The sequence below is a fragment of the Panicum hallii genome, chromosome 5 (assembly GCF_002211085.1).
Source record: "Panicum hallii strain FIL2 chromosome 5, PHallii_v3.1, whole genome shotgun sequence".
Lineage (NCBI taxonomy): Eukaryota > Viridiplantae > Streptophyta > Magnoliopsida > Poales > Poaceae > Panicum > Panicum hallii.
The window spans coordinates 52,216,792-52,231,508 of record NC_038046.1 but is presented as its reverse complement, the minus strand read 5'-3'; the positions used below and the strand labels follow the sequence as shown (position 1 = coordinate 52,231,508).

At 45.4% G+C, this 14,717-nt stretch overlaps 1 protein-coding gene, 1 long non-coding RNA gene and 1 pseudogene across 2 annotated transcripts; 2 read left to right on the top strand and 1 right to left on the bottom strand.

Moving 5' to 3' along the window:
* Window positions 1-987: 987 nt before the first annotated feature.
* On the top strand, window positions 988-2,944 carry LOC112892758 (annotated as a pseudogene).
* A 2,615-nt stretch (window positions 2,945-5,559) lies between these two features.
* Window positions 5,560-8,544, top strand: LOC112891492. The gene is made up of 5 exons (XR_003228561.1): window positions 5,560-5,786; window positions 5,898-6,328; window positions 6,439-6,523; window positions 7,050-7,096; window positions 8,210-8,544. It is a non-coding gene; the product is annotated as an uncharacterized LOC112891492 (long non-coding RNA).
* A 719-nt stretch (window positions 8,545-9,263) lies between these two features.
* Window positions 9,264-14,369, bottom strand: LOC112894764 (syntaxin-22-like). The gene is made up of 7 exons (XM_025962570.1): window positions 13,740-14,369; window positions 13,033-13,126; window positions 11,618-11,757; window positions 10,488-10,562; window positions 10,023-10,180; window positions 9,815-9,915; window positions 9,264-9,695 (listed from the first exon to the last, which is right to left on the bottom strand). Exons 1-7 carry the CDS (start codon window positions 13,949-13,951, stop codon window positions 9,630-9,632), a joined length of 846 nt encoding a protein of 281 aa, XP_025818355.1. The 5' UTR covers window positions 13,952-14,369; the 3' UTR covers window positions 9,264-9,629.
* Window positions 14,370-14,717: the final 348 nt, after the last annotated feature.

Here is a 14,717-nt window from a genome sequence, read left to right as displayed (position 1 = left end):
GCGTTTTCATGGCGCTGCCTGGCTGTACCATCCAGTAGTTTTTGGACGATGAGTGTAGGGATCATTTTGGCAGAATAAAACTTGAGTTGAATATTAGTGATTCAGAACTGCTCTTCAAAAAGAACAATATAATCTGATAAGTTTGTAGTACTACTTTGTCTTGCATTCCTTCATCACAATTCTTTTCTAGAATACGTAAGAGAGTCTTTCATTTAAGAAAGAAAACTTCAAAAGGTACAGTGAACTAAACGGAACAGTCAGCACCACACCATAATTGCGCTTGCTGCTGGTTAGACCAAAGGAACTCTGTTGGGGTTAATCCCACTTTTTTAGGGTTCATGTTGTCCTATTGTTTGAAACAATTCAATGTGGCCTAATGCCCAAGCAGAAGGATGAAAAATACAGGAATAGGTTAAGTTTGGGTCAGTCTCAATGTTTTTGAAGAATGACCATTTCCTAAAGATTACCGAACATATCCTTGGATTAGTGTATATGAATCGTGCAAAAAGAGGTAAGTTAAAGTTATGTTACTAGCAAAGCTTGAACTGCATATATAACTTTTCTAGGATAAACTATGATGGTAGCGTGATTGTACCAAATACAGAGGAAATAAATATTACTGGAATTTCGTGACATCAAACAGCTGGTCATTTTTCACGACGATTTGTGGCCAGTTAACATGTTCAAACGGATTTGTATGCCAGATACCAAATCCTCAACTCAAACACCACCAGTTGGTTACGTATTGGCAGTGTTTCACTTTTATTTTCTCCACCATATCGCCAGTATCAGTTAAGCTTTGACTCCAATTCAGCACGCATCATCATCATTCGGTTTGTGGGCTGGTTTACTTTGTTGAGGCCCACGGTCCATGCCTCTCCTAAACCCCTCTCTCTTCTACCCCACCACCCCCGGGCTTCGACGATGCGCCTCTTCACTTCCTCACTCGACCCGGCCCCCCTACCCACCCCCCCCCCACCCCCCCCCCAATTTCCCCCACCGCCGCCGCACCCGCACTCCTCTCCGCTGTCCGCTCTCGACGGCTCGCTCCTCGGCTACCCGGCAAATCCCTCGCTACTCCGCCGTTTGCGGCGCCACCAGGCTCAATCGGAAGAGAAGAAGGTTGCTCCGAGCAACCTGATCCCGCCATGGGCGTCGTCCCCCGCGCTCAAGCGAAGAGGATGAAGCCGCAGCAACCCGACAGCGAAGAGCCGCCGCCTCGGGGCGGAAGAGAAGCGGGAGGCCCCGATCTGATCAGCCTTCTCCCCGACGAGGTCCTGGGCAGCGTCATCTCGCTCCTCCCCATCAGGGAAGGCGCCCGCACCCAGATCCTCTCCTCCCGGTGGCGCCCCCTCTGGCGCTCCTCGCCCCTCAACCTCGACGATCGCGGTAGGGGCATCACCAAGGCCGTCGTCTCCCGCATCGTCTCCGAGCACCAGGCGGCGCCCGCTGCTTCAGCGTCTCGTCCTCCATCCCCACTGACGACTCCGCCACCTTGGATGGCTAGCCCCGGTCCCCAGCCCTCGACAACCTCCAAGAGCTTGACTTCTGCTTCAACCCCTTGGCCTCGGCGACCCCGCTGGTGCGGCGTTCGGCACTCCGCTTCTCATCCACCCTCCGTGTCGCTAAGTTCAACTACTGCCAATTCCCAGGCGACACCGCCCACCTGCTCCACTTCCCCAATTTCCAGCACCTTAACTTCGATCGATCACCATCTCGGATGACTCATTGCATGCCGTGCTCGCTGGCTGCCCTGCTCTGGACAAATTTGAACTCATTTATGGCTATGAGGCTCCACCGAGGCCCCTGATGCCGCTTTCTGCCCTGCACTTCTCGTCCACCCTCCGTGTTGCCAAATTTGTCAGATGCCAATTCCCAAACACAGCTGCCCACCAGGTCCAGTTCCCTAACCTCCAGCACCTCGAACTTGAAATGATCACCATCTCGGAGGTCTCCTTGCATGCAATGGTCTCCAGCTGCCCTGCACTGAACTGCTTGATGCTGAGTTATAGCTCTGGCTTCCGCCGATTTATGATTAACTCTCTGAAACTCAAGCACGTTGAGATGTATTTTGGTTGCTCGGATACAGAGATCAGGCTAGATGAACTCACTGTCGTGAATGCCCCTTGTCTGGAAAGACTTCATCACCGTGAACCATACGAAGATAACATTTACATCTCAATAATTTCAGCACCAAAATTAAAGATTCTTGGCTGCATCACAGAAAATATCTTCAGGCTTGAGCTTTGCACCACTGTTTTTAAGGTACGTGAGGCTTTCTTTGTTCTCAGCTTCATTGCTTTTTATGTATGTTCCGTTTTCTGTTATAAGCCATTAATATAGCTGATCCATACATACATAATTCAGGGATTGCATGATGTTAGAGTGGCAACGTGATGCGGACTGTGAAGTTTTTAGCTCTCAGGCTTGAGTACCTTGATCTGGATATTGTTATTAACTTCATGAAATGCTTTCCCTGCTTGGAGAAGTTGTACATTAAGGTTACAATTTTTTTTCGTTGTTGTTCAATCTCAAATGTATCTGTACCTTCCTATGACTGCATTTTCGTTGTTCTGAAGATAGGTCTAATTACTTGTCTTTTTTTCTTTATCTCTTCAAGACATATTTAATGGACGATGAGAACACGCGGCTTCATAATTCCAAGGATCATGTCGAATGCCTTGATCTCCATCTTAAGAAATTACGGATCAGTTATTATCATGGCACAAGGTCACATGTTGAGTTTGCCAAGTTCTTTTTATCGAATGCAAGGGCGCTAGAGTCCTTGGTGCTTGATGTTCAACATGATAAAATGGGATATGGTTGGTGGATTGAAGATCAGCAGAGGCAGCTCCAGCTAGAGCACAGGGCTTCTATTGGTGCTCAAGTTGATTTCACTTCTGATGATTGTTTTGATTACCTTAATGACGCTCACGAGATTTAGGATCCATGTGAATTGGGATGTTGAAGCTGGCTATTCTTCTTTTAGGAGTCAGTGATTTACTCTTCTCTCCCGTGTTGTGTGTTGTGTCCAAACTGTGTTAGTTCTCTTGGTTGTAATATATGAAATTCCGTGTTTTCCTATGAATCTGTCGTTTTCAAGTTTCAACTGTCTGTCCCCTGTCATTGCTGAAGGCCAGAGAAATTAAATTATATGAGTGCCCACTTTGATTTGGCATATTATTTTGTTTGAATAATTACACATCTTGATCGTAATGCTGCTGCAGCATGCTACCCTTTTGAAGCTGTAATACTTGATACTGCTCTTGTTTGATATGTTTCCTCCCCACCCTGGATCAGGATCTGGAAACAAATGAGATGCTCATTTCTCTGGTCGTTTGTCAGAGCATGGAAGCAGCAACAGTGTAGAATTTCAAATCGTTCAGAGTATGGAAATTACAATTTCAAGTTGTGCCAATTTTGCGACCAAACAGGTATTCAAGTTAACATTCGTAATCGAAGTTCTAAAAAAAATGGCTCTCGTCTGCAAGTCGATGGCGTCCAGTGCAATCTTAACCTTCAGTAAGCAGAAACCAACGGTTTCATTTGCTGATGAATGAATCGCAAGCGTGCGTCATGCAATTTGTGGGCCGGTTTAATTTGCGGAGGCCCACGGCCGGTTCTTCCATAGCGCCTCCTGCGCCGCCGCACCCGCCGGCATTCCTCTCCTCCGCGCTCGACGGCTCGTCTCGTCGGCGACCCCGCGAATCCCCTTCTCCTCAGCTTCTCCGACTCAATTTCTAGCTCCCCATCAGCATCGTCGCCGATCCTGCTCTTTGTCCACTACAAGCTGCTCCGCAGCCCGCACCCATGCCCCGCAACGCTATATCTCTCTACGGCTGAGGCAGGTCGATGAGATCTCTCACTCTGAGCGAAAGCACGACGCAGTGAGAATAGCATCCTCACCATTAAACAAATCGCAAATCCGCTCGGGGTCCTCTGACGGGTTCAGGGACCCGAGGTCCCTAGCTGGTCCTCTTCTCGCTGACCAGCCCGAGGCCGTGCCTGGACGATCGCCCTTCCTCGTAGGCGGCAGCTCCGTTTGAGCGGCCCAGGCCCATTATCCCGACCGATCGGTCGGGGCAAGCATGGCCCATGTCCGCGACTGTGGTAACGATCGAGGGCAGGGTCCGTACCAAAGCTCCGACCAAGGACTCCGACTAGGCTCCGCCTTGCACGTGCCCACCTCCCCGACCGGCAGGCTGGTCGGGAGGCCAGGCCCAGCGTACCAGCGGGCCCCAAGAGTAGGTGCGAGGATAAGGATGAGCCTCGGGTTCAACTTGTCGGACATGGCCAACCACTCCCTCCACAGGGGTCACACTCCCCTCTGCTGTGGTAGCAGGCCGCCACTATTCTACTTGCCCGTTCTCGCGAATGGACAGGGTGTAACGTCATGATACGGTCAGCACGTCCCCATCACGATGGAGTAACCGGGTGTAACGTCATGATACGGTCGGCACGCTCCCGTCACGATGGAGTGACCGGGCGTGGTGCTAGGGACGGAGCGTGACAGCCGTACTATACCTATCGACGTCCCTACGATCTCCGGCCGACGGAGCATGACGCGCAGGGAAAAGACAAGACGCTCGCTCCACAACGCAGAACTTGGACGGTGGTCACCGGAAGACTCCGACTGATAGGATGGGCAGACCCGACTGACGAAGCTGATGACCCCGACCGGCGGGGCCGGAAGTTCTCTGTTTCTATCATTACACCCTTAGTTCCTCCGTAAAGCAGATCCTTTTGGACTATAAAAGGGAGGGCCCTGCGTCTCGAACACCAGGGACCATACGACTCTCAAATCTCACAGCTTTCGCTCCAAAGCTTTTAACTCCCCAACTCTCATGAGCACCTGGGTTCAAGCAATACATCCGACTGACTCCCAACTGACGTAGGGTATGATCGCCTGAACCAGTATTAATCTTGGGTCATTGTGTGTTAGGCCACATCCGATTACGACGCGCAATACACACTTCGAGTAGGTTTAGCTGCCGGCCATTTTCGGAACCCACGCACCTACACCTTGATGATGATGATGATGATGATGCGTGCAAACTTTTTTGAGGCTATAATGTTATATTGTTGCATATACTTTACACAATACTGCTCTTGTTTTTTTTACCATCATGTATTACGATGTGGAAACAAGATGCTCATTCCTCCGTTTGCTACACCTTGAAAACCCAGTACCTCTAAATGTGATTTTTGAACATAACAGTTTTGTTAATAGATTTAACCATGGCGCTTTTATGCAAGTAATTAGATATTTTAAAAATGATTGTTTGGTTGAATCGGGTCATTGTTGCCAAATAAATTGGTGACGCAAGGGTACATTACAGTTACACATGAAAACAAAGAAGGCATTGTGAGAAAAATAAGTGCTATCCGAGTAGTATCAGCGTATCACTCCTACGCTGTTTTTTGGTGCCGTAGCCACTCCTGTTTTGTTTATTTTTAAACAGGGTAAAAACTCTATTACAACCGACCGTATATTTGTCCAATTGCACGGCCGCTTTATGTACCGTCCGTCTTGGCTCCCCGCGCACACCCACATGCACCTGAGGACGGTCCCACATTTCGGAAAGTGGAGAGAGCGGCGGAGAAATTTATTCTGAACATCGAAGCGCACGCATGTTCATTTCGCTCCCCTCCTCTGTCTCTAGGTTAGTCTCTCTCATGTATCCGTGCTCGCATCGTCCCGCGATTTGCATTCAACCTCTCGCACCCCCCACATATCGGCGCCCTTTTGCTGGATTCGGTGGCCATCTACGGCATCCCCGGATGAGGTCAGTGATTTTCCCCCGCTGCCGCGTGCAAAAATGCCCCCTCATTGTTTTTTTCCGTCGATTCTTCTGATGCGCTCTGATTTTTGTTGATTTTACACGCGCGCTCATCAGCGGGGGGATTCCGCCGCAGCATCCGAGCGGGGGTTGTGGAAGCGCAGATCAAGGAAGGCATGTTTCTCTCCCTCTCCCCTGTTTCCGCGCACATCCAAATCTCTGCGTGCACCCTGTTTTTTCTAATCGAGGTTTTGATTCCGGGGGGCATTTGTTTTGGAGATGTTCACGGGGAAGGGGACGCTTGTGCTCATCCCCGGGTGATTTTTGTTGACCAGCGCCGCGAGCATCAGCGCCTTCTGCGACAAATTGAAGGCCCGAGGTGTCAGGATGGAACAACGGAGAAGAGAGGGAAGTACATGTGAAGCGGCGGCGGCGTGCAACGCAAACCTGCTTGTGGCGGTTAACGACGTCCGGGTACACGCAAAGATCCAATGCTAGCGAGACCACCTGAAGATCAGTTGGGTAACGTCGTGGGGCTGCAATCGTAGGTGAGCTACCCAATCACTTTTTCCATCGTTGCTTCCTCATCCGTGGGTAGTTTCCCCTTCGGTCTTCGATTTGTCTGGATTTCGACTCATTGCGGCATCTGTTTTCTCAGTTTTTTTTTTTACCAAACTCGAGGCCCCTTTTTGGAACACTGATTTTTCTGCAGCCAGCAAGGAAGTAATAAGAAGCACACAAAGGTTAGTCCAGCCCCTGCACAATGCTTTTTCCAGGGGCATCTATGTGTTCAATTTTTTCTTCATTACGCGCTATGTGTGTTCATTTCAAGTAGACAGAGCTCCCGTGCATGCTATGTGTGTTCTTCATTTTCTTAATTTGGGGGACAATGCTTATGACACATTGCTTTGTAGAATTTTTGCTTAGTGTAGTAATATAGTTATGGATTCAACATGTTCCAAACATGCGGATAACCTGTGTAACACAAACAGTTTTTGCTACAGTATCTCCTAGGTGATAAGCAATTTTTTTGTTACACACAGGCAAAAATCTTATCCTAGATAGGCAATTATCTGCTATTAATTAGGCAAATTACATGCATCAGCTATAAATGTGATGTGAAAAACATAGTCAGTCTAGAGGGGCTATGTTGCACAAGTCTTTATCATAGCCACAAAAATCCACCGAAATGGTTTGTAGTTTGCGTTGGGACTTGTGAGGTGATCGTCAGTCTGTGGGCTTGATTGTTTTATGATGTTTTTGATGCAGTGGGAAGTTGAAATCAGAGAGCCTTTAGGAAGATGGTGCACAATAAGGTGAGGCCATCTTTCTGCCTTTTTCTTTGATTTTGCCCCTTCCTTTTTTATTTCGAGTTGTATACTAGGAGCTGGGAATCAGAGGGTGGAATTTTTCATGCACGGAGATTTTTTTAGGGAAGAATCACAGATTTTCTTTACTACATGGGAAGGTGACTGACGGGGTGAATTTGTGACATGAAAAGTTCAGATGTTGTGGTTTCAATTAGGCTATTAAATTTCATCCATATTTTCATATAGTGGATTTTCAATGCGCATAGATTTGATTTTATAGATCATCTAAGGCCTCTGAAGATTTATTCAGGAGATCAGGTTCTTCTTTTGTGCAATAATCTCAAATGTAGATTTATTCAGAACATCCTATTCTTTTGGCTATAATAATCTTGGTCTATCAATAAATCAAATGCACTGCATTAGTCTGGCCATAAGATCTTGCCGTGATGCACAACAAATTGACACACACCTAGTATTGTCAGATTAACAAGCAGCAGGCTAGGCTATTGCTTTAAGGAAATATGAGCATTGAGCAAAGCATGAGTCGCAAAAAGCAGTATCACTTGAAAAAGGCGGATGAACATGGAATTTGCACATGATGTATGCAATCCAGCATCATACTCGCCAATCTATCAGTAGAGTTTGTCGCTGATTTTACCTTTTGTCAAGCTGTGACAATACTTAAAAGTCATGACTGCTTTTTGTTTGCTTTGGTTTAGGCACATTACTACTCTGGGTTAGGCAAAGTACTTTTTTCAGTTAGGCAAAGTATTGTTGTTAGTTAGGCAAAATACATTTCTTGCAATTTTTTGTCTAAATATATACTTCATTAGGCAACAATGTTGTTCTAGATTAGGCAAATTATGCAATTGTTTTAGGCAATAATATGGTTCTGAATTAGATAATATTATGGCCAGAAATTTAGGAATAACGTGTTTCTGTATTGGCAAAAATATGATCATGAATTAGGTTATATAGAACTAAAAATGTTTGTTACAAGAGGTATTCAGCCTTGCTGATATTTTAGTCCTAATACTAAATGTGCTTGCTATTCGTTTCAGTCATACAAAACAGTGCTTAGGATCTGAAACCTCATGTGCCTTTTTTTCTGCCTGCAAGTTATGTCATCAAATCAGCAACGTAACATGCTCTTCAGCTTGGTGTTTGGTGGCCTGAAAGTTCATCAGATTGTCATCAGCAGCACTTTCAGTTGCAGCTCAACCTCAATTTTGATTCATGAGCAGCTTGGTAGTAGTTGTTGTAGCTCTAATCTTTTTTGTTTGGTCAGCAGAACAGTGGAGGCAATCAGGCAATCACATGTATGTTGGTAGTTTTGAAATTTTGTTAAGGCTTAGAATTTAGATAGGTGAAAATGCATTTGTATATGTTCTAATTTGTTTAATGTTTTTCAATGAATTGCTTATCGGAGAGTAAAATTGAGGTCTGTTTGTTTATTCTATGCTTTTTTTTTTGAGCGCGTCATGCAAAATAGTGCAGAATTTTGCCAGAAAAAGAAATCCGAACCTGCTATGTTCGTCTCCTTTCCTAAGATGGAGCGCCCGTACGGCGGGTCTAAATTACGGCCGGCCCGTAATTTAGCCGGATCCTTCAAATAATAGTAGATGGCACTATGTTTTTGTTATACCATATCCAATTAGCATAGTATTCGCAAAATGTAAGAGAAGGAAAAAGGAACGACGACGCAGACATATCAACAGAATGTTAACCGACCGGGCACGTTACTGCATAGTGCATATATAGCAGCATAACGGAGAACATAAATATATATAATTGTTTTCGCAAAGAAGAAAAAGAAAATATATTTTATGCTCTCTTCGCAAAATATAACACCTTCAGAAACGCTGCATTAGTAGCAGCATCGCCTTTCCTCCTGGCTGCTTCCAAAATTGAAGAGAACTATCACACACCTTGTAAGCAAACCTTTGGCAATGATCAGAATGGTATAGAAAACCTGACACCCAGTTATTTCAAGCACGCCAAAGAGCCCAGATAACTCCGGCGCAAGAACAACACTGTTTGATTGCTTTACGTCCACGCTAACCCAACATTTTCATCCATAATATCTCTACTTGGATTGCTTGGCAACAAAAAAGAAAAGAAAAAACAATGATGAACCTGATGAGTACCACCTACTATCATCTAGCCACATGGGAGAAGGAACACCAAATTGATATATTGCAAATGATTTTCTTACGGAATCGAGAAACGTCATACCACAGATAATGTAAACTTCCTTGTTCTACAGCACGCACTCATCGATACATTACAGATATAAACAAAGCGGGCTGTGAGACAAGAGGCACTACGCTGACAGGAAATGATTATGCTTATATGAACTGATGCATTCCAGGCACACACCATCACCACATACACCTCCATACCACAACCAGAACGCCAACCACCATCTCCAGGCGGAAACCAGGATACATTCCTGACTGCATAGCAAAAATAACTCATGAAGGAATACTTCGTGCTAAGCTTGATCAGATTTCAGAGCCTCAGGTGCCCTTCAAGCTTTTTAGGCTGCAAGGACTATTATCACTATGAGCAGGACAACTCCGAAAATGACCAGCAACAAGCATATCTGCAGCAAAGGGCGGACGAGAATGTGTGGCCAAGTGAGATCAAAGAAGGATTCTGTTTCTCAAAAAAAAAAAGGAACAAGGACATTAATTCATTGTAGCAAAGGGCTCCTGAAATTACCAGTGAAGAGTTCGACTTCTGAGTCTTAGCAGCTTTTGAAAGCTGGCCTTTTGCCTGTGAAGTTGATACAACTGCATTCTCTATATGGGAGTCAATGTCATCTGCAGCACAATAAGAGAAATAGAATCAGAAGGGGAAACAGGAAGACCTATGCTTTGAACATATTCAAATGCAGATATATGAACTGTCAGCCCAACAGGTCACATACCAATCATTGCTCCTTGATCGTGGACTAGCACAGCAAGATCTTTGAAGATTTCATTTACTTCAGTAATTTGGTGCTGAATCTCTTGTATCCCCTGATCCCTCTCCTCGATGATGGCCTCATTGAACACAATTTCATTATCCAAGAAGACAAGTTCTTGCCTATGGTAATCAAAGATAAAAAATTAGCACCTTGAAAACATTAAGAAAATGACCACTTTTAAGGGGGGAAGGGTCATTCTTGCATGCAAAGAAAGGGGAATGTGTTTTCCAAGCATCTGCATATCAACAATGAATACATGTTTCCATAGTAACATGAGCTAAAAAATCTATGTTTTTTCCCACAACGGGCGAACCAGAATTTTATTACTAGCAAAAGCAACGAAATTACATCATGTTCAAAGTTATCTAGACACAAAGTGATAGAAATCTATACAAAGTAGATCCACAAAGCTCGATAAAACCTTACCTTCTAGATTCTAGAAGCTGTGTCCGCTGCTCAGCCAACTTATCAGCACCATTATTCACCTCGCTTGAGTTGTAGCTGCAAAACATGGTCACTCTTAGGTTAGGCATTCGTTGGTAATAAACTGAAATAGCTTTATAAATAGATAAAGGCAAATGAGAAGAAAAGCAGCGATTAAAACTCATTGAGTTCACATATTACACAAGGAAATATTACAAAACAAGGTATAGAAACATGACGGGAAAAAAAAAAGTCAGAAGGCCTTAGTTTACTGTAACTGTTTCTATTGAAGAGCCAATTAAAATAAACTACGCAAGACGAAATATTGTCATGTGAAATCAAGACCGCTACATTTTCCATAATTTCTTGCAAAAAATGTGTTCCCAGCTGGAAATGAGATTATGACAGCTGGCCTCAGGTGCTTGCAAACCACAACTGCAGACATGAACCAAAAGCTAGTGTACTTATTCAAACGAGCTTAGCTTTGTTGTGGCTAAATGTGGTAGTGCACCAAACTTCTTTCCATAAGAGGGCAAATAATACACCGATAGAAAATATTAAGCAAAAACTATTCAACTTAAGGGCTCATCTTAGAACAGAATATAATTCTGATATTTAGGTCCATAGCAGGTTGGATTAGATTTCAATTGTTGAGTAACTTTGCACTGCAATTTACAATGCCCCATAAATAAACTGTGCATGTGTGAAGGCACGGCAGGATTGATGAAACTGTGAAAATAATAAAATGTAAATGTGTATTAGGGCATTGACGGTTGGTTGGGAACAGACAAGGAAGTCCTAAAAGGCATCATGAACAGTTCACTATAACTAACTCAATTTCCTATATGCATCTTTGTGACGTTAATGGGAATCTTATTGGACTTAGCAACTGGCTGTCAAAAATCTTGATCATTTCATTCCTTGGACTTTTGTTATTCTAACAGAGGCATGATAATAGTTTTCAGGCATTCTACTTTTCAGGACTACCAAGAAGGCTAGAAATGAACAACGAATCAAGATAACTACAGTCTACAGGGGAGTCATTTCGTCTCGAAGGAGAAAAATTCCTGTAGTAATGCAAAATAAACCAATGCCATATGGCAACAAAGCAGAAAAATCTGTGCAGAAATTACCTCTGTGGCAGACCCACTTGAGAAATAAAAGGTGCATATGCAGCTTCTCTCTCTACTGCTAACCGTTGAGCTTTCTGGAATTCTTTAAGGACTGCTTGGAAATCCTTAGCTAGCTTTGCATCAGCAATCTTCTTGGTAGCCTGCAGTTTAATATGACGCCATAAATACATATTGTAATAAGAAAAACTATAAACATACAAGGAAAAACAAATTTTCCCCAGTAATAAAGGAATGAGCATGGGTAACTCAATGGCTAGCACTAAACACAGCAGCTGATATAGGACTCGTCTTAAATGCACAATTTCAAATCTTGCTACAATCTTTTTTATCGCTATGAATGCCACCATGCCAGGATACGAACATTGAAGCATGTTGCAATAATGATAGAAAGTTCTATAGTTATCTACTTAGAAATTCATCTAAATTGCTGTTACTTCTGCAAAATTAAATAAAACAAAACACACAGCATAATAATGTTGATCTTCACAATAAGAGTGCATGAGTTGTCTCTGTTCAGTTACTCCCTTTTGTACACTTGCGACAAAGATGATAAATGTTTGTGTTGCGAGTTTTGGCCTACTAAAAGGCAACATATTCAGCAGCAAAGTGCTGCAGAAATGTGCATGCTGCATTGGATTTGTGTTCCTACAAGGAATGGCTGAATTCGGAACAACGATATATGTGATAGGTTAGGGTAGCACCAATTGAATAGTCTTGTCCAACACCAATTCAGATGGTTCGAACATACCCTGCGCAGACCTCTAGTGGCACTAGTGCATAGCGGAATCATAAGGTGCAGCAACAATATGGAGAGGCAAGGGTTGATCAAACATAGAATGGGAGAAGGCAGTAAAGGGGGGACTTGAATGGGTCAAATATACGCAAACAAGTCCTTTGGTAAAAACATGTGGAAATCAGCAATCCACGTGCCTGACACATGATCTAGGCTAGACCCCTAGTAATATGAGTATATGACTATTATTAATGCCTTTTTTAATTTTCATATGTTGTTCCGTTTTGTTGTGGCTCATTGGGTTCCATCTGTAGCCTTCCCCAACTTGCTTAGGACTGAAAGCCTTTGTTGTCGGTGATAAACATTTAGTTCAAAGCACAGCAACAAATGTAGTGCAAAACAACTAGCCTACATAAGCATGAAATATTTACTCAATTTATGCCCAAACTAGAGGCAAACACCAAGGTGACATTACGAAACAATGAAATTAACAATGCAAACATAGCATGGTTCTCAAATTCATCATATCTTAGTACAAAATTGAAAAAAGAATACAAAATGCCTTGGACCATAAAACAGAATAAAACTGTTATACTTAAATTGTTATAATTAAAATGAACAAAAAGCCGCTGGCAAATATAGTTAAGAGTACTCGTATAATTATATAGAGATAGGCACATACGCTGACTTCGACACGATGATCCGCCTCACTAGCTTGTTTAAGCTTGTCCGATGTATCCTTCACTAGTTGTGTTATGTGTTGCCGAGTTTTATGTCTGCAAGCAACAGCAACTGATATGTTAGCTTGACACATCAAAATGATTTCAACTAGTAAACAAACTTGCCTCACCTACAGTCTGCAAATAAAGCTTAAGAGTTAAGACAGAAGGGCTTAACTAAAGTGTTTTTTAACTCAATTTCAAAAATACAACACAACATGAGAAAGACGTGAACTAATAAATCCTGTAAAATTCCATAATGAATGACCACATAGGAATTGATTCCAGACCATTGAAACTACAGTATTTGGATAGGTTATATGGCTTGCTTCGTTCAGTTCAACCTCCACGAAGGCTATCAGCTAAACCACGAATCAGGAATGGCAACCTATGGAGTCGGCAAATTGAACACGCAAGCAACTCCACAGAAATACGGGGAGAATTAAACCCTAAGCAACCCTTAGCAGCAAGCATCGATCCATCCGCAACAAACAGGGACGAAACCTAAATCGAGATCACAAGAAGGCCGCAGAATTCTCCCATAACTCCGCCACACGGATCAAAACCAGCGGCGACCGGGTCCGCGGAACCGAACCGATCGATTCGAGGGCCAAACCTAGACGCGGAAGACAGATTTGCGGAGGGTGGGGGTAAGGTAGGGCTGACGCACATCCTGTCGCGGAGGTCAGGGGTGTCCTTGGGCGTGCCGAGCGTGTTGACGAGGCGCTGGAACGTGGCGACGGCGGTGTTGATCTGGAAGACGCCCGACGCGACGGCCTGCGACGCGCCGGCGCCGCCCGCCGCGGGGCCCCGGCCGTTCCGCCGCCCGCCGCCCAACGGCGCGCCGCGGACGTTGCCCGCCTCCAGGTCCTGGAAGCTCATCCTCCTCCCTCCCTCCCTCCCCCTACCGCTCGATCGGCGGGCGCGCCTCCAGCGGCTCGGATCGAAAGCTGCGAGGCCCGGCGGGGGATGGCGGGACGAATCCGGCGGGCAACCGAATCGGGGTCGCGGCCGGCCGAGAGGGGGAATTGGGAATCGGGGGAAGGCCGCGTCGCCTGCCTCTCTCTCTCTCTCTCTGGCGTCGCGTGTGGCGTCGGATTGATTGGGGGACTCCGGAATTCACTCGCGGGGGGGCAGGGAGGAGGAGGAAGGAATGGAGGAGCAGGCGGCAATAAACTTTCGCGGCGGGGGATTAATTATGCGGTTGGTTTTGGGGCCAGCCCGGCCAGGCCATCCTCTCGGCCAGGTTGCCCGCCGGGTCGGCCTCGGCTGGGTCGCGTGCGGCCGGGGTTGGTTTTGGTGGGGCGCGTTTGGAATTGCCCCGCGTGGGTCATGCGCGCCGGGCCGCCGGCGGGGGCAGGGACCTGACCAACTGACCAAGAAGACCGGGCGCGCCTCGGATTAACGGTGAGTTAATTAATTAGCTCGAGGTGTCTACTGGGGATCGGATTTGTTTAGGTGGTCCTCCGTGTTTGCTGCAGGCCTGGTTGGCCCGGGCGAGCAAGGTTGACAGTAATTAACAAACAATCCACCGGTGGCGGAAGGATTAGTCGGCAGCGTCGACGTGGTGGCGAAGGAACTTAAGGAAGAAAGCTGGGGCCGCGTGGTGAGGCTGACAAGCACGGGCAACCTCCCACCGGTCACCACG

What these genes read in the sequence shown, in the direction of transcription:
- LOC112894764 (XM_025962570.1), bottom strand. Translation starts at nt 13,951, where the DNA reads ATGAGCTTCCAGGACCTGGAGGCGGGCAACGTCCGCGGCGCGCCGTTG. An exon ending in CAAGTGGGTCTGCCACAGAG is followed by an intron (nt 10,563 to 11,617) that starts GTAATTTCTGCA and finishes CATGTTTTGCAG; the next exon opens with CTACAACTCAAGCGAGGTGA. An exon ending in AGAAGTCGAACTCTTCACTG is followed by an intron (nt 9,696 to 9,814) that starts GTAATTTCAGGA and finishes CCTTTGCTGCAG; the next exon opens with ATATGCTTGTTGCTGGTCAT.